Below are 17,284 nucleotides of genomic sequence, written 5' to 3'. Positions count from 1 at the left end.
ACCGCGAGCGGCTCGATCGTTGCGCGGAAAACCGCCGAAATGTAGCCTAAACGCGCGCGGCTTCGGCTTTAGGCGCGGCTTCAGGCGACTCTTTTCGCCTCCTCACGCCTTCTCTTCCTCCTCTTCTTCTTCTTCTTCTTCTTCTTCTTCTTCTTCTTCTCGCTTCTTCAGCCTCGCGTCGCGTTGCGCTCGTTGACGGATCGCGAGCTCGATAATAATAAGTAAAAATGCGTGTGCATCGCGAGAAGCTGACGAAGAAGGAAGAAAAGCCGGAGGGACGCGCCCTCGCACACGCCAGGCCGCACTTGTCGCCCGTGGGAGACAGCCTGAGCAAGATGGATGAAAGTTTTTTCGGGGCCCGGGAAGCTCTCGGCGCGCGAAAACTGAAGAATAACGAGCCAATTTCCACGCGAGACGTCCGCTCGTGCTCGCTACCCCTTTTCTCTCTCCCCTCCCTCCCTCCCTCCCCCCCCTCTCTCTCTCTCTCTCTCTCTCTCTCTCAGGGCGATAGGGAAAAAATCCGCGGGCAGGGTTCCTCGAGACTTTTAGACCGTGAATCCGTGCAAACGCGGAAGGTACGTGGCGGCGGCGCGATCCACTTGCACGTAATGCCGCAAGAACCGAGCGAAATTCACGAAAGTCCGACCTTACAGCGTGCGCGCAAGCCGGAGGAGCTTTCGGGAGCCGCGGGTTTAAAGTATGACGCAAGTAAGAAGGCGGCGAAAATGACTCGCTGCCGTCGCCTGGGAGACAATGAATCGTTGTCTGAGAGCTCCCGCGCGCGAAAACGACGGCTTTCGATTTCCCGAGCGGAGTATACGTGTGCGGTGTGTGTGCTCTCGCGAATATTAAAAGTACTCGCGAGACATTCGCGACGGGGGAACATCCGGGCTCCCGCTTTTCCAATCGAAGTTGGAAAACGTGCAATTCAGGGGCTATATTATTATTACACCGAGAGAGGAAAAGGTTGATTAATCGCGTGTCGGCGCAATTGCAGTTATTCTCGACGCCAACTGTGCTCTCCTTGTTGCTCTACGAAAAAAGAAAAGTAGCACCAACGATACGCGCATATAAAATTGTTATCACCGAGACTGTGCAAACTCGCTCGCTACGTACCAAGACGGTTCTGACTGGAATGTTTTCACTGTGCGACTGTGCACAGTGAGTCTCCTTCGTAAACACTCTCTTTTCCTCAGGGTATGAAAAATATTTATTTTATTGTTATTATATTCTGCAGATGTCTGTCTAGCGACAACTCTCTGTGGACAACTCGCTGGCTTATCGTCGCGCAGAGCTGTTTTACCACTTTCGATTACACCTGCCTGCGCAACGACACTCACCGAAGCGATAGTCGACGTTGCGTATACTCGGTTGGGAAACGCTTTAGACACTATGAGATAGGATACTGCTCATCAAGCTATCGCGATTGAGAGTTATCACTGATGGTATTCGGCTATGATGGGAGCCCGAATGGCGGCACACGTGGCACCCAACGTCTCAATTGCAACGGAGGTTCAGGAAAACTCCAAGCATTCGTAATAAACTCTTATCTCCATCAGATAAGAGAATGATAAAGGGCCGACATTCACGGCGACAATGTACCGTCGTACTACTTTGGCTCTCTCGTCATTTACTACGATTACTACGCAAGCTTGTCGTAGAGGCTCTCAATCGTGTGGCTTTGGTGCTTTGGTTTCGGCACTTCGTCATTTGTGTCTAAATCATTTTGCGATCAAGTGTATGGAATACTCAGCACGCGACCTCTCTCTCTCTCTCTCTATATGTGAAAGATCTCTCATAAAATTGTAAATTTCAAACGTTCGGCCGCGCTGTTCATTCCAGGGTATACACACGGGAAAAAGCGCCTGTGCAACCGAATTCTCGTTCGAGAAGCGGGCGAAAATTCGGTGAGACGAGAAATGAGATATCTTTGTTATCGCGAACATTCCGGAAACATTCGTCTGTTAAAACTCGGCCCGAATAACTGAAAACAACCGGCCGCGATTAGAAATCTCCCGCGGAGATCCTTCTGTTCCTACAACCGAGAATTTCCCATCCGGTCCCCCTATTCTTGCCAGACGATGAAAAATTCAGCTACAGTGCACTTCTTCCACGCGATATCGAGCGAATACCTATCTGCCGGATGTCGCCGGCGGAAAAAAGGAACACAGGCGCCGCAATAATCGTGCATTAACAATGTAATGTCGACGATTCCCGTACAATGGGGACGCTCATTCAGCGCCAAACGAGAATGAGGTAGTTTCGATTAAATCCATAATTGCTAATTATTACGTCGTTAATTTGTCGCGTACGAGTGTAATTTAGCTTTTACATCGGCTGCACCACCGGTGTAATGCAAATTTTCATCGCTGCAATTACCCCATTCCGTCCGCACTCGCGCGCATCCTCGTCGTCGCTGCTCGCTCACACTCCTCCTCCTCCTCCTCCTCCTCCTCCTCGTACACACAACGGCGCAGCAGCACTTCGGTTACACATTAATTCCCCCAGGTAAGTATCCGATAACGGCCTTTACTATATAAACCGCCTTTGATGTGGCTCGCCTTCACCGGTGGTTTCGGACGGTCGCGATACTATTTTCCCCGAGCGGAAATGTGCGCGCGCGTGCGAGCGAACATAAAGAATACGCGAGGAACACTCTATGGAAAATCATTTCGATCCGGGACGCGCGGAATATCGTATCGTTACGAACACGAGTTTTATCTCAAAGAGAGAGGGAGAGAGAGAGAGAGAGAGAGTGTGCGGGGGGAGGGAGAGAGGGGAAAGACTGCCAGGAACAACGGATCGAGGTGAAACGAAGCACGCGATGGGGTGCATCATAACGAGGATGTGGAAAGGATCCCGAAGGTTTATCCTCCTCTCCCCCGCGCCGCTGCGAACTCCCTCGCTCGCTCCCGTCCCGTCGTATTGAACACGCCCCGCTTTACTATTCGTCTATTTACCTTTTATTATCTTCGCGTGTTTATTCGCGTGTACACGCGCTTGCGCACGCCAGTGTAATATACGCTACACAGACAGGATGTTCCGTGAACCTTACGGATTCTCCGGACGACCTCAGAGAGCCGTCCTTACCCAATCGCCAATGAGACCGATGTATCAGCTAAAGTGGCGAGAGGTCGCGGGGTTAAAAGAGAAGGAAATTCGCGACTGCCGCGGAATATGCGGATCGAGTGAGAGACGTATGATTTCGAGAAAGAGAGAGGGAGAAGGAGACTTGTTCGCGGCCTTGTTCAATGGCCGGCGCTCGCGAAATACTTGCATTTCATACGAAAATTACCGCCTGACCCCGATACTCCGTCCTTCTTCCCGAGGAGTCCTCTCTTTCCCTCGTTAGTCGCGTGCCGCCGCGAACTCTGCGATTATTTGAGATATAAGCCGACCCACTTGCGATCTTTTCCAACGTATCGCAACCGCAGCGCGCGAGCGCAGCGAAAACCTTCTAATAACCACCTTGTCGTACAGGGCACTCTAAAGATCGCGTAATAGCATTCCTCGATCAATCTTACGAGAAACGGAACGAGATTTTGCTGCCGATAGTATACGCGATCTCGTTTCGAGCCAAACTTAATGCGCCGTGAAAAATAGTTGATCTACTCGAAAGATAACGATAAACAATGTGAAGAAGTAATAAATGCGATGAAGACTCTCACGGCGCGTCCGTGTATAATTGATGAAGATAACGACGAGTCAGCCTCAGCCGCGACTCGTAAATTGGCGACTCGTAAAAGTTACAGGAAAAAAGGTTCGCGATTCCTTCAACGAAGGGACTCCTGGCTCGCCAGCGCTCTCGGAGATCGCGTTTGATCGAAGACGACTGCGCGAGTTAAGACCCAGCTCACGTACTCGAGCGGACCAAATAAGGAGGTACCTTCCAGCGGTCTTAAACCGGCGAGTTGTCCCACAAACTGTGCGGATACCCGGGAGAATATGCGACGTTCTAGGGTTTAGCGCGCAGGTAAATTAATTAGTCTTTCCGAGTTAACGAAATATCGACGCGCGAGATAGATTCGCGGTGCGAGTCAGAATTTCTAAAATCCACGACGACGACGACGACGACGACGACGACGTTTGAATAACCGCAACAACAACATTCCCGCGTAATTATTTGCAATTAAGATAGCAATTAAGGCAAGCGATATATACGAGAACTTCTTTTCTCCCCGCACAGCGACCGCATGATGACAGTCGTCGCCGCGGGATCCAACGGGATTTTCATTAACGTAATTGCGTAAAATTTGTACGTAGCCGAAGTTGACAACCGTCGCGGTTCGCCGAGGAGGCAAACAGAATCCGTCTCGATTTACTCGCGCGCGGTCAGCAAACAGGAGCAAGTTCGGCCAGCGAAGTGAAACGAATATCGCTTCTGAGCAAATTTCTACGTTAATCGAGATGCACGGTTGCCGCCGCGACGATACTCGCCCCGCTCGTAGACGAGAATCCCTAACGAGATACGTCCAACCTAGCCCCGGCAGCCTCTCTCATCCCGTCGGCGTCGATCCCGTGAAAATCTGCTCGACACACAGCGAGCACACGCAATTTCCGGCAAAATTGTTTTGCTCCCGTCACCCGATATTAATCGCACATAATTTCTTCCCTCTGCGAGGGAGAGGAGGGAGGTAAAAAAGGGAGCCGGCAACGATGAAGTCGACGATGACGACGACGTCGTTGTCGTTGTCGTTGTCCCTCCCGTCAATCAATTATCGACTCGTATACACGTCGGAGGAAAGGCGTAGAACGCTGCAACACTTACACCAGCGCGCCGTATTACACAGGCCGCGGCCGCGGCGTACTGAAAGACATGGCCTCGTTCCCTTCACGTGTCACACGTACACGCGCGTGCATGTAGCTCCGGCCAGTGCTGCGACGGCTGGTTGAATCGGCCAAGCCCGACACGACCTAACGATGGACGGGTCAGGCGTCGCCGTAAAAGGCCATTAATGTCCATCGCTTGTGGATCGTCATCGTGTATCGGTGTCTCCTCTCTTTAGCGGGAAAAGCGATCGCGATGTCGACAGTTTTCCCAACCTACCTACCTGCTACATATCTCTCACTCTCTCCCTCTCTCTCTCTCCCTCTCTCTCTCTCTCTCTCTCTATCTATCTCTACCTACCGAGCCACCTGGCCGTCAATGTCGCCGCGTTGCATTTCCGATGTCCGCTTTTGCGGGCAAATAACGGCCGGGATGAAATCGATCATCTTGCGGCGCGCGGCCGAATGTTTATTCGCCGTCGTCGACGGTTTTTCTTACGCCCGCGCGATCGCTCAGCTATCCGCTCGGCTATCGATAATAAGAAACGGGGATTCCCGGAACCTAGCGTATCGACGTTGCGCAGTTTACCGTATAATAGCCAAGCCGTAGAGCTTGAACGATATCTCAAGGGGGGGGGGAGGGGGGTTAAGGGGTGAGAGGTCACGACACGCAACTCGCGCTGCTTCTCCGTCGTCTTTCGCGAGGTGCAGCACGGTTGACGAGAGCAGCGCGATTAACCGTATCAATGGTGGAGCACGACTCTTAATCATCGTGCAGGAATTTGATCAGCATTCTTTCTTTTGCCTGTCGCATAATAATGCATTAGCCGCGCACGTGCATACGATATCCGAGAGCGAGGAGCGAGCCTCAAGTTGATACTCGCGCAAGAATTTTATCTTGTGTGTGTGTGTGTGTGTGTGTGTGTGTGTGTGTGTGTGAAAGAGAGAAAGACCCAACGATCCGTAGGAGAAAAATAATACGGCGAGTTTCTTGAAAACGAAGCAGTCGATACCGTAGAGTGAGTGTTACTCCGCTCTCCGCGTATATTAAAGATCCTCTCTTTTCCTATTTGCCCTCCCAATTATAGGAAGAAGCGATCTCGTTCCGGAACGCTCGACCCGGAGTCTTCTCGATTCTCTCGAGCGAGTCGAAACGAATGAACAAAGATCTCGCACGCGAAACGCACCGCGACGATGAGCTTCCCGCGGAAACGGTTCCATCTTCTTCCTCTTCTTTTTCATAGCCTTCCTTCTCTTTGCAACTACGACGGGCAAGTTCGTGAAAAGAAGCGATACGAGAATATTTATAAGCTCCTTTTATGGTTAAGCGGACCCGGGCCCGAAGAAGCGGCGTCCCTACGTGCACGAGGGGGAATGCATTTTCCGCGCGAAGACAGCGAGATTATTACCGACGATATTTCATCGGCCACTAAAACCAGCCGGCTTTCGGGACGCGCCGGGGCACCCCGGTCGTTCCTTGGCCGCTGCTTGCATTAAAGGTCGCACAATTGTAAAATGTAACTACGTGTAAGCGCGGTGTATGTCGGGATTTATGTGCACGCCCCCCGGCCCCCCGGCCCGCTTTCTCCGGAATTTATTCCGCCGCACCGAATTCCGCGCCGCGTTCTTTCGGCGAGGTCTAGTTCTTTTCCTTTTCCTCTCTTTCTATCTTCACACGCGGAAGAGGACTCGAGGCCAAGGGGGAAGGAATAATGCGGTGAGAACAAGAGAAGGTACTTGTATTTCCCGGGAAAGGATCGCAGACTCTAAGATACCAGATTGTAATGCCTTTTCTATTCGGAATTTCGGGATTGTATCGCCTAAACGAGCGTTATCGTTCAGGATATCGTTATTGATTCGGCGATAAAGGCGAGAGGACAATTCGACGAAGCGAATCGAAAACGGTGGAGAGTCGCCGAGTCGGAGCGGCGAGGCACTCCTCTCTCTCTCTCTCTCTCTCTCTCTCTCTCTCTCTCTCTGAGGGCGCATGCCCGGTGTAATAATTAGATGCGAATAAATATTTGTAGGTTCGCGGAAACAAAATACGCTTGATTTTTACCTCGCCCCGAGGTGCTTCGTTTTCAATAATTACGGAAACCAAGAGCCCGGACCGGGGCAATCGGAGGGTTAATTTAACCGTTTTAATTGTTAGCGGACTGCGCGAGCCGTCCGAAATATAAGCCGAACTGTGTAGCGGCGGGGAAATACTCTCGGCCACCGCAAATCGTCTGTAGCCGACGCGAACCGGCACGAACGCCCGGATATCATTGTGCAAACTTTGCTATGCGGCTGCTGCGGGGGTTTAACAAGGTGCGTTATCCTTCCCCTCGGCTGCCGCCACAGCACCGCCCACCCCAGACCGCCCTGAGTAACCCTAAGGTCGTTTTTGTCGATAATAAAACGCGAGTGACGCGCTTTCGCGATGGTTTGCACGCTCGATAGTCGGGAAGCTTCTACCGAGCGCGCGATGCGCCGTCACTTGCTAGTTTTTTTCTTTTTTCCATTTTTTTATTTGTTTTTTCCTTTTTGCCCCGTTCGACCCATCTCGCGTATAATTGTCGCGCACGTATGTGCAGTGTCGCGTATTATTACAACAATAAAAATGATATGCCAGATACGATGATATTCGCCGGGATCGATGCGCGTGCACGCATATACACGTGTTTTTTTTTTTTTTTTTTTTTTTTTTTTTTTACGAATTGTTGCACTAACCATTAATCAACGTATCATAAAAAAAAGGCACAAAAAAAAAGAGAGGTCCGCTCTGACGCAACAAAACGCGCAAATATTTTGCTCGGATATTTACTGTCGTCAACGTCGCTACACACAGCCGCCATTATTAGACCGGCCATTATTCTATGCGCGTAACGCAAAAAGCACACGGTACGTTATAACCTTCCGCGACACGGCGAATTTTTGTTCGCTAATTAACGGGACTGCGTGAACTAGTGATAAAAACCGCAAGCTGAATACAAGAGTATTACGATGTAATGTAATTAGCGTTCATATTGCAGCTTACAAAACTTTGCTCAAACATTGTTTTGATAGGAAGCTATTTTTTCTCATTATCTCATTACCGAAGATAAAAGGCGTGCGCGCTCGTTTCGAACTTGCTTCGATTCTTTCGAAAGCTGCCAGCCGTTAACAAAACTAACACAACGGTGGTCTGCGTTATCGGGGATAAACCCGATCTCCGGAGTAACGTAAACGGTCTGCTCGTTACGCAAACGGAACTTCACGGCAGACAGAATGCGATGGAGAGAGAGAGAGAGAGAGAGGGAGAGAGAGAGGGAGAGAGAGAGAGAGAGAGAGAGAGAGAGAAAGAAGCGCATGTATTCTCTCTCTCTCTCTCTCTCTCTCTCTCTCTCTCTCTCTCTCTCTCTCTCTCTCTCTCTCTCGCTGTCGACGCGATTCAGTGATTGACATCGCTCCAAAACAGTGTTTCGAACTCACCATAAACGGGCGCGTTCGTACGAGTTGCAATATGGACGAGTGAGATTGCGCTCCGGTTATACACGATCATCGTCCGCGACTCGGCCATGCGAATACAAACGTAAAGCCGACAACGACACGTCCACGGAGACGCGTCGCATTCTCCCGCGGAGAGAGTCCCTGAAAGCACGGGAGTCGAGATTGAATCGCGTCGCGCGATCCGTCACGGTGCCGCCGACAACGTCCGATTTGAACACCACTGTGCGAGACGAGACGCCAGGAATGCCACGGTGTCGGCGTAAACGCCGATCCGATGAACGCGGAGAGGTAAGAGGAGCGAGAAAGCAAGTACGTACGTCTCATGCACTCCTTTGCCCGTACGTTAGAACGTCCGCCGTTTAAACGGCAGAAAGTAGCGCGTTCGTAGAATACAAGTTCGTAGGATACAAGTAGAAAAGCGGTTGATGATGACGCGCATACTTCGATTCGGAGCGGATCGACCGAGACGTCGAATGTGACAGTCAAGAGAGACGAAGAGAGAGAGAAAGAAAGAAAGAAAGAAAGAAAGAGAAAGACAGCGCGAAGGGGAACGAGAGAGAGAGAGAGAGAGAGAGAAAGAGAGAGAGAGAGAGAGAGAGAGAGAGAGAGAGAGAGAGAGAGAGAGAGAGAGAGAGAGTGATATGGGGGAATGAATGAGAGAGCGAGTGCGAGAAAGGAAGGAGAAAGAGAGAGAGAGAGAGAGAGAGAGAGAGAGAGAGAGAGAGAGAGAGAGATAGATGGAGAAAGCTCTCTCACTCTCATCTTTCCTGTTCGCGTTCTTCTCTCTTCTCTCGCTACATTACAAGGACAAGCGTGAGTAACTCACCTCGGTAGCAGCGTTGCATCCCGCGAGGATCACCACAGCCGTGCTAACCAGAACCCAGTGTATCCTTAGTCGCATCTTTCTCCCGGTAGTGAGGTCTCGGATGGGCCCCGCGACGACGACGGCGCCCGTGCTCCGTATCAGCGCGCACGCACGAGTCTCGCGGCGTGAACGGCGTGGACCAACGGAGAAATCCCCGGTAAAACGCCGCGACGGATATAGTCAGGCAGAGGAATAAACCACCACTAGAAAAAAATCTCTCCCCGGAACAACAACGCGACAGACACACACCACACTGATCGATGAACCGCGAGACACTGGCGGCGCGACGATCGCCCGCTGTCGTCGACCACCGCTATGGTCGCCATGACATGCTCCGAGCCGCCGCCGAGAGAGGCGCGCGTATGCCATCTCGTGTCGGCTGCTGTCAACAGAGGACGAGCGATTTCTCGAATCGCTGTGATACAATGACTATCGATAATTAACAAGGACCATCGGTCTTACGGGATTTAGCGCCACTTTTACAAAGTTGCAATTAATTAAACAAGTTCAGAGACACTGATTTAGAAGCATTTCCGATAGTCGGAAAAATTCAGCCAAAGTGTCAGTTTGTCCTCGTGAATTGATTGAGGCCATATCGTTACGTCTTACGGAAAATGTGTGTGATAGCCTTTAGCATTACCTCATCGATTAGGCGGCAATTAGAAAGTTGTGAGTGTTTATTTCAAATTTTCATCCAGATCGTACGTCAAAATGAGAGAAATTGAGAGAATATTATTGGAGGGCTGTTCTTTCTCGAAATAATTTGGAAAGAAGTAAATATTCGCAGTTGAAACTTGGTAAGAGATAGAGATAGAGAAAAGGCAACTAAAATGTAAAATAATACAAAGTTCTTCGAAAAGGAATAAGTCTTGAGCGGAGAAAATAAGCGAAACTAAAAGCGTGCGCGTTTACGAATAATTAGTTAATTTTTTTTATCTTTGGCGGGCGGTTGGTTGCTCTCTAGGCTTCTCAGGAACCTCAGGTTCTCGTTTATATTGCGATTGTATTCGTCGATTTTGTTGCGCATCACTTGAATCTCGTGCTGCAAGTGCTTCACCTCGTCCTCAGTCTTTTGCTTCACGGCTCTTAGCAATTTCTTATCCTAAACATTCATAAAATTATGCAAACGAAAACTCACGCACTGTGTATGTATATTATAACTGTCGCTCGATTTCCTCCTGGATAACTTTTAGCGCGTCACCTGTTTATAATAATACTCGATCTCGTATGCAACTTCGTCGCGTGATGCTGGACTTTTTCCTGAGCTATGTTTATTCCTTCTGCTGACGTGCCTACGATTCAAAGCGTGTTTATGTCAGCGCAACGACATAACCAAACAAGCGTCTCAACGTTGTCAGTAAATTCAACATATTTCTAGGAAAGTACCTGGGCGTAGATCTACGCATATTTTCAATGACGTGTCGAAACATCGTGTTCAATTATCAAATAGAATATGTGATGCAGCGAGAAATATTTAATACCGAAAGTTATGACTTACTCATAGAAGAAATAAATATTGTTTTCGAAATGTTATACGTAACACGGAGGAAACAAATTCGCATCCTACGAAATTCGATCGTCCAAAATGGCGCCATATTGTATAAATCCAACCTTTGTCGTGAAAACTACGAAACTATGTTGAAACGTTACGTTATTTCGTCGTATTTTGTTTACCGACGAATTTTCACGGCGTCTGAACTTGAACTCGGCGATATTATGTGTTGACATTCGCTTTGAAGGTCGCTGTATGCAAAAAAAACACGTTTAAGCAACGATTAAAAACACATTTTATTCTCAGATATAAGTAAACCTTTTCTCAAACATGCGACGTACAAAATCGTCTTAGACTCTCACGGAGGTAATCAATTCATATAATATTGCAAAATAATATGAATCAATGCTCGAACTATATCAAAAGCATTGTATATTTTATATTTAATCAATGTAACGTATTATACATAAAAAAAAATTGCTGCGACATTCTATTATCCTTACTATTTTTAAATTCTTTTACACTGAAATTAATATCGCCGAAATCGGAAGTCTCACGCCGATAACTTCTAACTTTTTCATTCCTTCTGGTCCATATCTGTGATTCGATTTTTATGACGGTTTATGGCCTCCTGATGACGCTTGATTTGCTCCTCATGGAACGAGATCTCGTCATGCAGGCTCTCCCGCATCTTTTGTAACTGTTCCTTTTGCTAAAATGAAATTCCAGACTCATGTAAACAAGTGCCATACCAACACAGAGGAGTTTGCAAGACAAACATATACCAACCAGATTGTAAAAGTACTGATCTTCATGGGCTGCTTCCATTTTTCCAAAAGATCCACCAGCCTCGCGAATCGTACCACCACCACCTCCTCCTTTGCCAGCACCAGAACCACGTTCTCCAGCCATTCTCACCTGACTGTAACAAGGAACGTTCAATGTACCAAAGTGGAATTACATGATGAGAAGCATCTCAATTACAAGCAAAATGAAATATTATTTGGGGAATTCTGTCTATACCGCAATCTACTGAACCATTACATAATTTTGATATGGCATTCAGGTAGGTCAGTCATATGTCACACATCCACGACGAAAGAATCGGAACGAAAGAACAATATCGACGCATGATGCAAAAAGAGATGTCTCTCCCGTACTCCGAGGAAAACGTATGTATTTATTACTGCGTATAAAGACGTACGAATACATCGTATCGGGACGATTCGCTACGTCTTCGGAATGCCGGGGAGCGCGAGAAGGGTGAATCAAAGACGCAACGTTCGATGAATTTCTTCGTCGCGCGAAACAACATGAAGCTTCACGAGATACCTTAGCGCAGAGATGTTTCGCGAGAATGTAATCGCCCTTTGCATCTTAACAACCACGAATTTGCCGTCGGGGAAACTCTCGACGAGGACTCGGCAACGCTACGAGACTACCTTGAGCTGCTCCGTCATGAACGTAGCGCTATTCTTAGATTGCGAACCCAGACACAACGGCGGCGACTCTCTGGCGACGCCGTGGCGATCGTCGTTCACGAGATCTCACGCCGCGTGTCGGTAATCTTGATTGACGGAATTATTAAACAAACGCAAATTATGTTATGAATAAAAACCACGAATGCACGATCTAATTAATACCACGAGATAAATCACTACAAATTATTATACACTGCTGAAAAAGTACATATATAAGATCTGCAGAGGGCGCGCAGATCGGTGTTATTAAATGCATTTAACGTAATTATCGTGTATCGCAAATTAATACGGAGGAAAGCAATCGAAAAAAATAGCAATAATCGTTGATAAACACCGTAGTGAGCATTCTTCAACTGTCGGACATGCGTGTCGAGTCGCATCACCGACTTGAAGTTACCGCGCGACGCGCGATGATTGGCTGCGAGCACACCGCTGACACACACACATACACACATCTACGAAACTTCGCGTTCATAAACTTTTGGAAAACGTTGGCAATCCCGGCGGGAACGCCGGGAACTCGATTGAATCGATTTTGCCGGCCCGAGCCTCCGGCTCGACGAACGGATCGATGTGAGTACCGATTTCTTTATCGGGTGGGAAATGCGTATTAATACCTGAAATATTCCGCTGCTTGACTTTCGATTAGTTGCCTTTTGATCTCAGACGTCTTTAATTCGTTCACGGCGGTTTGTTTCTGCAATTCCGCGCGTTCCAGCTCGATCTCTAGCATTCGTAGCTTGATCTCATGCTCGCGCTGAGTAGACTTGCAGAACCATGTCGTACATCGCGCTACGTTGTCGCGTTTATCCGTGCGTAATTTATCCTTCGCGCCTCCATTACGCTCCATCGCTTGAAAAGAAGATTCTCGGCTATCGTCTGTGTCGTCTTTCGTAATCCTCCTTCGAGTGCTATATTCGATATCGAGAGAGAGAGAGAGAGAGAGAGAGAGAGAGAGAGAGAGAGAGAGAGAGAGAGAGAGAGAGAGAGAGAGAGAGGCAGAATAACGAAAGATACCATCATCTACGCAGATTGCCGAGCTGCTATTGGGGCACGGGATTTTCGACTCGGAAGATTCTACGGGCTCGTCTTCCGCCACCGACGACACCACCGTTCTCGAACGCTTCCTCGGCGACAGGCCCGGCGACGATTTTCGCGTAGATTCGCCGTGACTGTTTTCGTCTTCCGTGTTGTAAGTATCACTGTTGATCTCGATCTTTATATCATGTCCTGGCGCTGAATCAAAGATCGATATCGGTATAATATCAGGCAACACGAGACATGACGAGAATGTCTCCATAGAAAAGGTTAAGTAACACTCGTATTCGTAGTCAGGCCTTATATTTAATGACTTCCTTAAGTTTATCTTCAGATGATCTGCGGCCCGTAAAATAATCTGTGCAGCATCTAAAGATGGATAAAAGAAGGCCTCAAACATAAGGCCTGACTATGAATACCGGTATAAATGAATCGTTTTCATAAGAGTCAATTTTCGACGCGACACTCACGCGAAAAACGACCTTATGCAGATACTACCTTACGTTTGTAACGTAACGGTCGTTATCGCGCGCCATATTTGCGTTTGAATTCAGAAAGATTATACCGGTATTGGAGCCTACGCTGAGCTGAACTGTTATCTCGCGATGATCTTATCGGTATTTTAATTAGTAAGATAGTTAATTCACGATATTACAATATTACGATATTATGATAGTAAGGAGAATAATAATGGAGGCGGGAGATAGCAATGAGTGATAGCAAAGAACAAGGAGATAGAATAACATAGATTCGCGTGCATCTAACCTGACGTTTCCGGCGTCAAAGGTAGCGTTAAGTTATCCAAGATAGCGTGTATCGCTGACATCCGATTCGTTGTCTGATTTTCATGTGTGTCTTGACTGCTACTGTCATCCGAACGTTCGGCGTCGCAGTCGTTTCGCCGTACGCTTTCCATCAGTCTCCACACCTCAACCGAGAGACTCGACGGACGAAATTTGACGGCGACTTCAGGTCCCAGAGTTCGCACCTGCACGGACCATCGTACAAAACAGAACGGAAACATAAAAAGGTAAGATCTAATGATTATCTTACGCGATGTTTTTTTTTCATAATTAAGACATCGTCAATTGTTAACACGGTACGAGGCACGGCTGTAGTTTCCGTAACATGTTAACGTTAAATTGATTAAATGTTAAACAACTATTTAAGCCTCGAGCGGTATGTAGGTCTCGAGAGACGCGTAAAAGCATGTTGGCACACCGCGTTGCATATTTGCGAAGATAATAAGCCTGAAATGTTTCGAGACGAATTTTTCGTGTTTTCTACTCATCATTCACAGAAGCAGGAAATCGTGCCCAAAAATTGCAGATTTTGCTGTCGCTTCAGGGAGAAGTATTAAAAAATAAATACAATTCGATATATACAATACGCAAGGAAATAAGCAAGACGAAACGAGCAAGAAAACGAGAGGAAACAACGCGAGTAATGTAAAACAATGTAAAATAGAGTCGAATAAGTAAAAAAGCTGCGCGTGAACACGAAGTGAGACGAAGCGGCGGATGAAAGACAAATAGCGTATCGCGCGCGCGGCAAAATTTTGTACGAGTGCTACGGTGATGATGTAGCGACGATAAAACGGGCGCACCTTCTCGGCATACGTGTGCATCTCTATCCTCGCCTGCGCCTTCATCCGCCGCCACTGTTCCCTTATCCGCACGATGTCCCGGTCCGCGGAGAATTTGCCGCGAAACGCGGAGTAGATCTGCTGCCAAGCGAGAGCCTTCATCGTGGAGGCTGCTTGGTCGATCTTCTTGTTCTCGATCGCATTCACGTGCAGCTTGATCAAGGCGAACAGCGCGTTCTTCTCCTCCGGGATCCAGTTCTGCGTCCTCTCTCGCTTCTTCAGCAACACCGTCGTCGTTTCCGAAGACATGCTTCCCCCGTAAGTTTCCCGCTCGTTTGATTCACCTTTCGTCTCTCGCTCTCGAGAGACACCGGAGACGAGTCGGTCGGTTTAAGGTTGGAGGTTAATTCGTCGGACCGATCGTACACAAACGTCTCGTTACACGCGACCGTCTTTGTTTCGGAGCACCGTCGTTTGCTTGTTTAAGCGCGGTTTTAGAACAGTCAGCTGTTTACACGCCATCGGCCGTCACCGACGCGTCGCCGTGTATCGAAGATTACGCCACGGAAATCGCCGCGGTCTCATTCGTCGCACGTGGCTTCGTCGGCTTCAGGCCGACTTATACGTCGGCAAACGTGTCCTCTTTCCGTACTCCGCACTCGTGCTCCACACGTCACACGCAAGTGACGCTTCATCTTGTTTTCGGCAACGCGAGGGAAAACTTGAGGGAATCAGCCCGAATCGCACCACTGGACTTTTGCTCTCGAAGCGCGTCTTTAGCCACGCCAAGTCTCGTGTTTTGCGTTCAATCGTGTTTCCAGTGACGTTTTCGCGGACAAATTGGATCCGCGGTGATGAATCGGCCAGCATCGAGTCGCGGACAAAACACAATTTTCCGAACGCTCGCCCTACCATACTCGGGATTTCTCGCGGCAGAACGAGAGCAGAACTCTCGTGGATGGGAGATACGCATTGTTGAAAAAAAAGAGAAAAAAAAGAGAAAACGCCAATCTCTCGGGAGATATTTCTTTTTACGCAGGCGGAGGACGAAGTCAACGCTACGTCCCGTGAACGGAGGTAGCCGTGTTGCCGCGAACAACCGCGTTAAACCGAGTCGATTTAAACGCGAACTAAGGGACGACTAAACGCCGGCCATTTTGGCCACGGTACTAGCTAGACGCGCTCGATATTTAACAAATCCTCGGTTCGTACGGGGCGAGAGAGGCGCGAGGACGGGAGGAGAGAGGGACCGCCGACGCAGGGTTCCGCGCAACGCAAAACATTGTTTCGTTTCATTTCGCGACCCGTCGTGGAATCATATTGCGCCGATTCCAATATTTCCATCGTTTTATTGCAATCGCGGCATATCCCCACTCTCGGCTGGCTACTACCACCGCGCGCATCCCTTTTCAGATCCCCGCTTCGAGCGAGAGAACCCGGAGAGGGTTCTCGCGAAGGAGAGCAGAGCGAGAGGGGCTGGTGCTCGCGGTCAGGATTATCCGCGATGAGGATGAGGAACGCCCGCTACGTCCACAAAACACGCAGGCGGAACTGCGTGGAGTGCACTTCCGTGGCTTTCCCCAACAGGTAAAATTCCTCGCCGCGGCCACATGCTTGTGGGTTCTGTTCCGTACTTTAGTCGCGACGCCCGTCGGTTGGGCCAGCCCGACGTCGGATGGCGTTGGTTGGCGTTGCTCGTACGTTCGCGTGGAGAAAATTCAGAGGGGAAGATTTGAAAAATTTTAGGAGAGAAACACAGAATTGAAGTCGAGGTTTCGATGAAGAAAGTACCACGACGTGGAATCGAGGCGGATTTTCCCGCTCTCTCGTTCGGGATCGTGTTCAATAGACAACCGAGATTCGATTAATTCGATCTCGAGATTTTCCAACAATCGTGCGAATCAACGATTCGTTACGGGCAGAGAAAGTTCGTACGAGAAAAAGAGAGAGAAAGCCTCGATGCTTTCGACGTAAATGGCAAGGGGATGAAAGGTCCGACCCGCGGAATCGTTTCTTGGCGTGTCAGCATCTCGATAGCGGTGAAGTCGAAGTTTGGGCATCGCGTGCTCGTGCGCATCGCGGAACTCGAAAGAAAACTTAAATGTATTTTGTTTCCAACTTGCTGTGTGTACCCCTCGAACGTTTCCCTTCCGTCTCTCACCTTGCCCTTCTACTTGCCGCCGAGGTTCTCGCGTCCGGGCCGCTAACCGGATTCCGGCGATTTCGAGGCTCCGTAGAACGGCGAAACTCGCGAATACTTTCGCGTCGACGAGAAAGGATATAACGGCTGAGCGGGCGCGTAGGACGCGCTGTGGGCGCGCTCGCTCTCTCGCACGTAAAATCCTAATTAACGGTATCCGTGCCGTGTAATCTGGCTCGCGCAATTTGAGCGAGCGTTTCGAGCCCGTGGGCGATAGCCGCCGGCCGACCCCGGGAGCTTGGAATCGCGAAAGTTGGCGCGGAACACCCTGTACGTTACGGCCCTAAGTACCGTGTAATGGAATCAAATAGACCCGGCGGATCCGGCTACGTCCGCCGCCGTGCGACATTAGTTCCACGATAGTTATTCCTCAGAGCCGACACAC

At 49.0% G+C, this 17,284-nt stretch overlaps 4 protein-coding genes across 4 annotated transcripts in view; all 4 read right to left on the bottom strand.

The window, feature by feature from the left end:
• The window catches only part of Sdc (Syndecan), a 99,916-nt gene extending 90,493 nt beyond the window's left edge, over positions 1-9,423 (bottom strand). The window contains exon 1 of the mRNA XM_011153540.3: positions 9,065-9,423. Coding sequence (XP_011151842.1) covers positions 9,065-9,139 — 75 coding nt within the window. The 5' untranslated portion in view covers positions 9,140-9,423. The remainder of the gene's footprint in view (positions 1-9,064) is intronic.
• Positions 9,424-9,955: 532 nt separating this feature from the next.
• On the bottom strand, positions 9,956-10,803 carry LOC105190674 (hypothetical protein). Its single transcript, XM_011153541.3, has 3 exons — positions 10,490-10,803; positions 10,305-10,395; positions 9,956-10,205 (listed from the first exon to the last, which is right to left on the bottom strand). The coding sequence occupies exons 1-3, from the start codon at positions 10,531-10,533 to the stop codon at positions 10,026-10,028; spliced, it is 315 nt and encodes a 104-aa protein (XP_011151843.1). The 5' UTR covers positions 10,534-10,803; the 3' UTR covers positions 9,956-10,025.
• A 70-nt stretch (positions 10,804-10,873) lies between these two features.
• Positions 10,874-12,111, bottom strand: LOC109504552 (ATPase inhibitor mai-2, mitochondrial-like). Its single transcript, XM_019844848.2, has 3 exons — positions 11,928-12,111; positions 11,385-11,517; positions 10,874-11,307 (listed from the first exon to the last, which is right to left on the bottom strand). Exons 1-3 carry the CDS (start codon positions 11,969-11,971, stop codon positions 11,173-11,175), a joined length of 312 nt encoding a protein of 103 aa, XP_019700407.1. The 5' UTR covers positions 11,972-12,111; the 3' UTR covers positions 10,874-11,172.
• A 548-nt stretch (positions 12,112-12,659) lies between these two features.
• Positions 12,660-16,025, bottom strand: LOC105190680 (uncharacterized). The gene is made up of 4 exons (XM_019844839.2): positions 14,721-16,025; positions 13,880-14,102; positions 13,094-13,312; positions 12,660-12,928 (listed from the first exon to the last, which is right to left on the bottom strand). The coding sequence occupies exons 1-4, from the start codon at positions 15,006-15,008 to the stop codon at positions 12,687-12,689; spliced, it is 972 nt and encodes a 323-aa protein (XP_019700398.1). The 5' UTR covers positions 15,009-16,025; the 3' UTR covers positions 12,660-12,686.
• Positions 16,026-17,284: the final 1,259 nt, after the last annotated feature.

Source organism: Harpegnathos saltator, unplaced genomic scaffold, assembly GCF_003227715.2.
Source record: "Harpegnathos saltator strain DR-91 unplaced genomic scaffold, Hsal_v8.6 scaffold289, whole genome shotgun sequence".
Lineage (NCBI taxonomy): Eukaryota > Metazoa > Arthropoda > Insecta > Hymenoptera > Formicidae > Harpegnathos > Harpegnathos saltator.
Note: the sequence above shows the minus strand (reverse complement) of the source record. Positions and strands in the feature narration are given on the sequence as shown.

Bases quoted from the DNA above. Each gene is read 5' to 3' on its own strand.
- LOC105190680 (XM_019844839.2), bottom strand. From the start codon at position 15,008: ATGTCTTCGGAAACGACGACGGTGTTGCTGAAGAAGCGAGAGAGGACG. The intron at 14,103-14,720 runs GTGCGCCCGTTT...TGGTCCGTGCAG, and splicing joins TGCACACGTATGCCGAGAAG to GTGCGAACTCTGGGACCTGA. The intron at 13,313-13,879 runs GTTAGATGCACG...TCTTTGATTCAG, and splicing joins TTTGACGCCGGAAACGTCAG to CGCCAGGACATGATATAAAG.
- LOC105190674 (XM_011153541.3), bottom strand. From the start codon at position 10,533: ATGTTTCGACACGTCATTGAAAATATGCGTAGATCTACGCCCAG. The intron at 10,396-10,489 runs GTACTTTCCTAG...TTTGAATCGTAG, and splicing joins ATGCGTAGATCTACGCCCAG to GCACGTCAGCAGAAGGAATA. The intron at 10,206-10,304 runs GTGACGCGCTAA...ATGAATGTTTAG, and splicing joins TCGAGTATTATTATAAACAG to GATAAGAAATTGCTAAGAGC.
- LOC109504552 (XM_019844848.2), bottom strand. From the start codon at position 11,971: ATGCAAAGGGCGATTACATTCTCGCGAAACATCTCTGCGCTAAG. The intron at 11,518-11,927 runs GTATCTCGTGAA...TCCTTGTTACAG, and splicing joins CGAAACATCTCTGCGCTAAG to TCAGGTGAGAATGGCTGGAG. The intron at 11,308-11,384 runs GTTGGTATATGT...ATTTCATTTTAG, and splicing joins ATCAGTACTTTTACAATCTG to CAAAAGGAACAGTTACAAAA.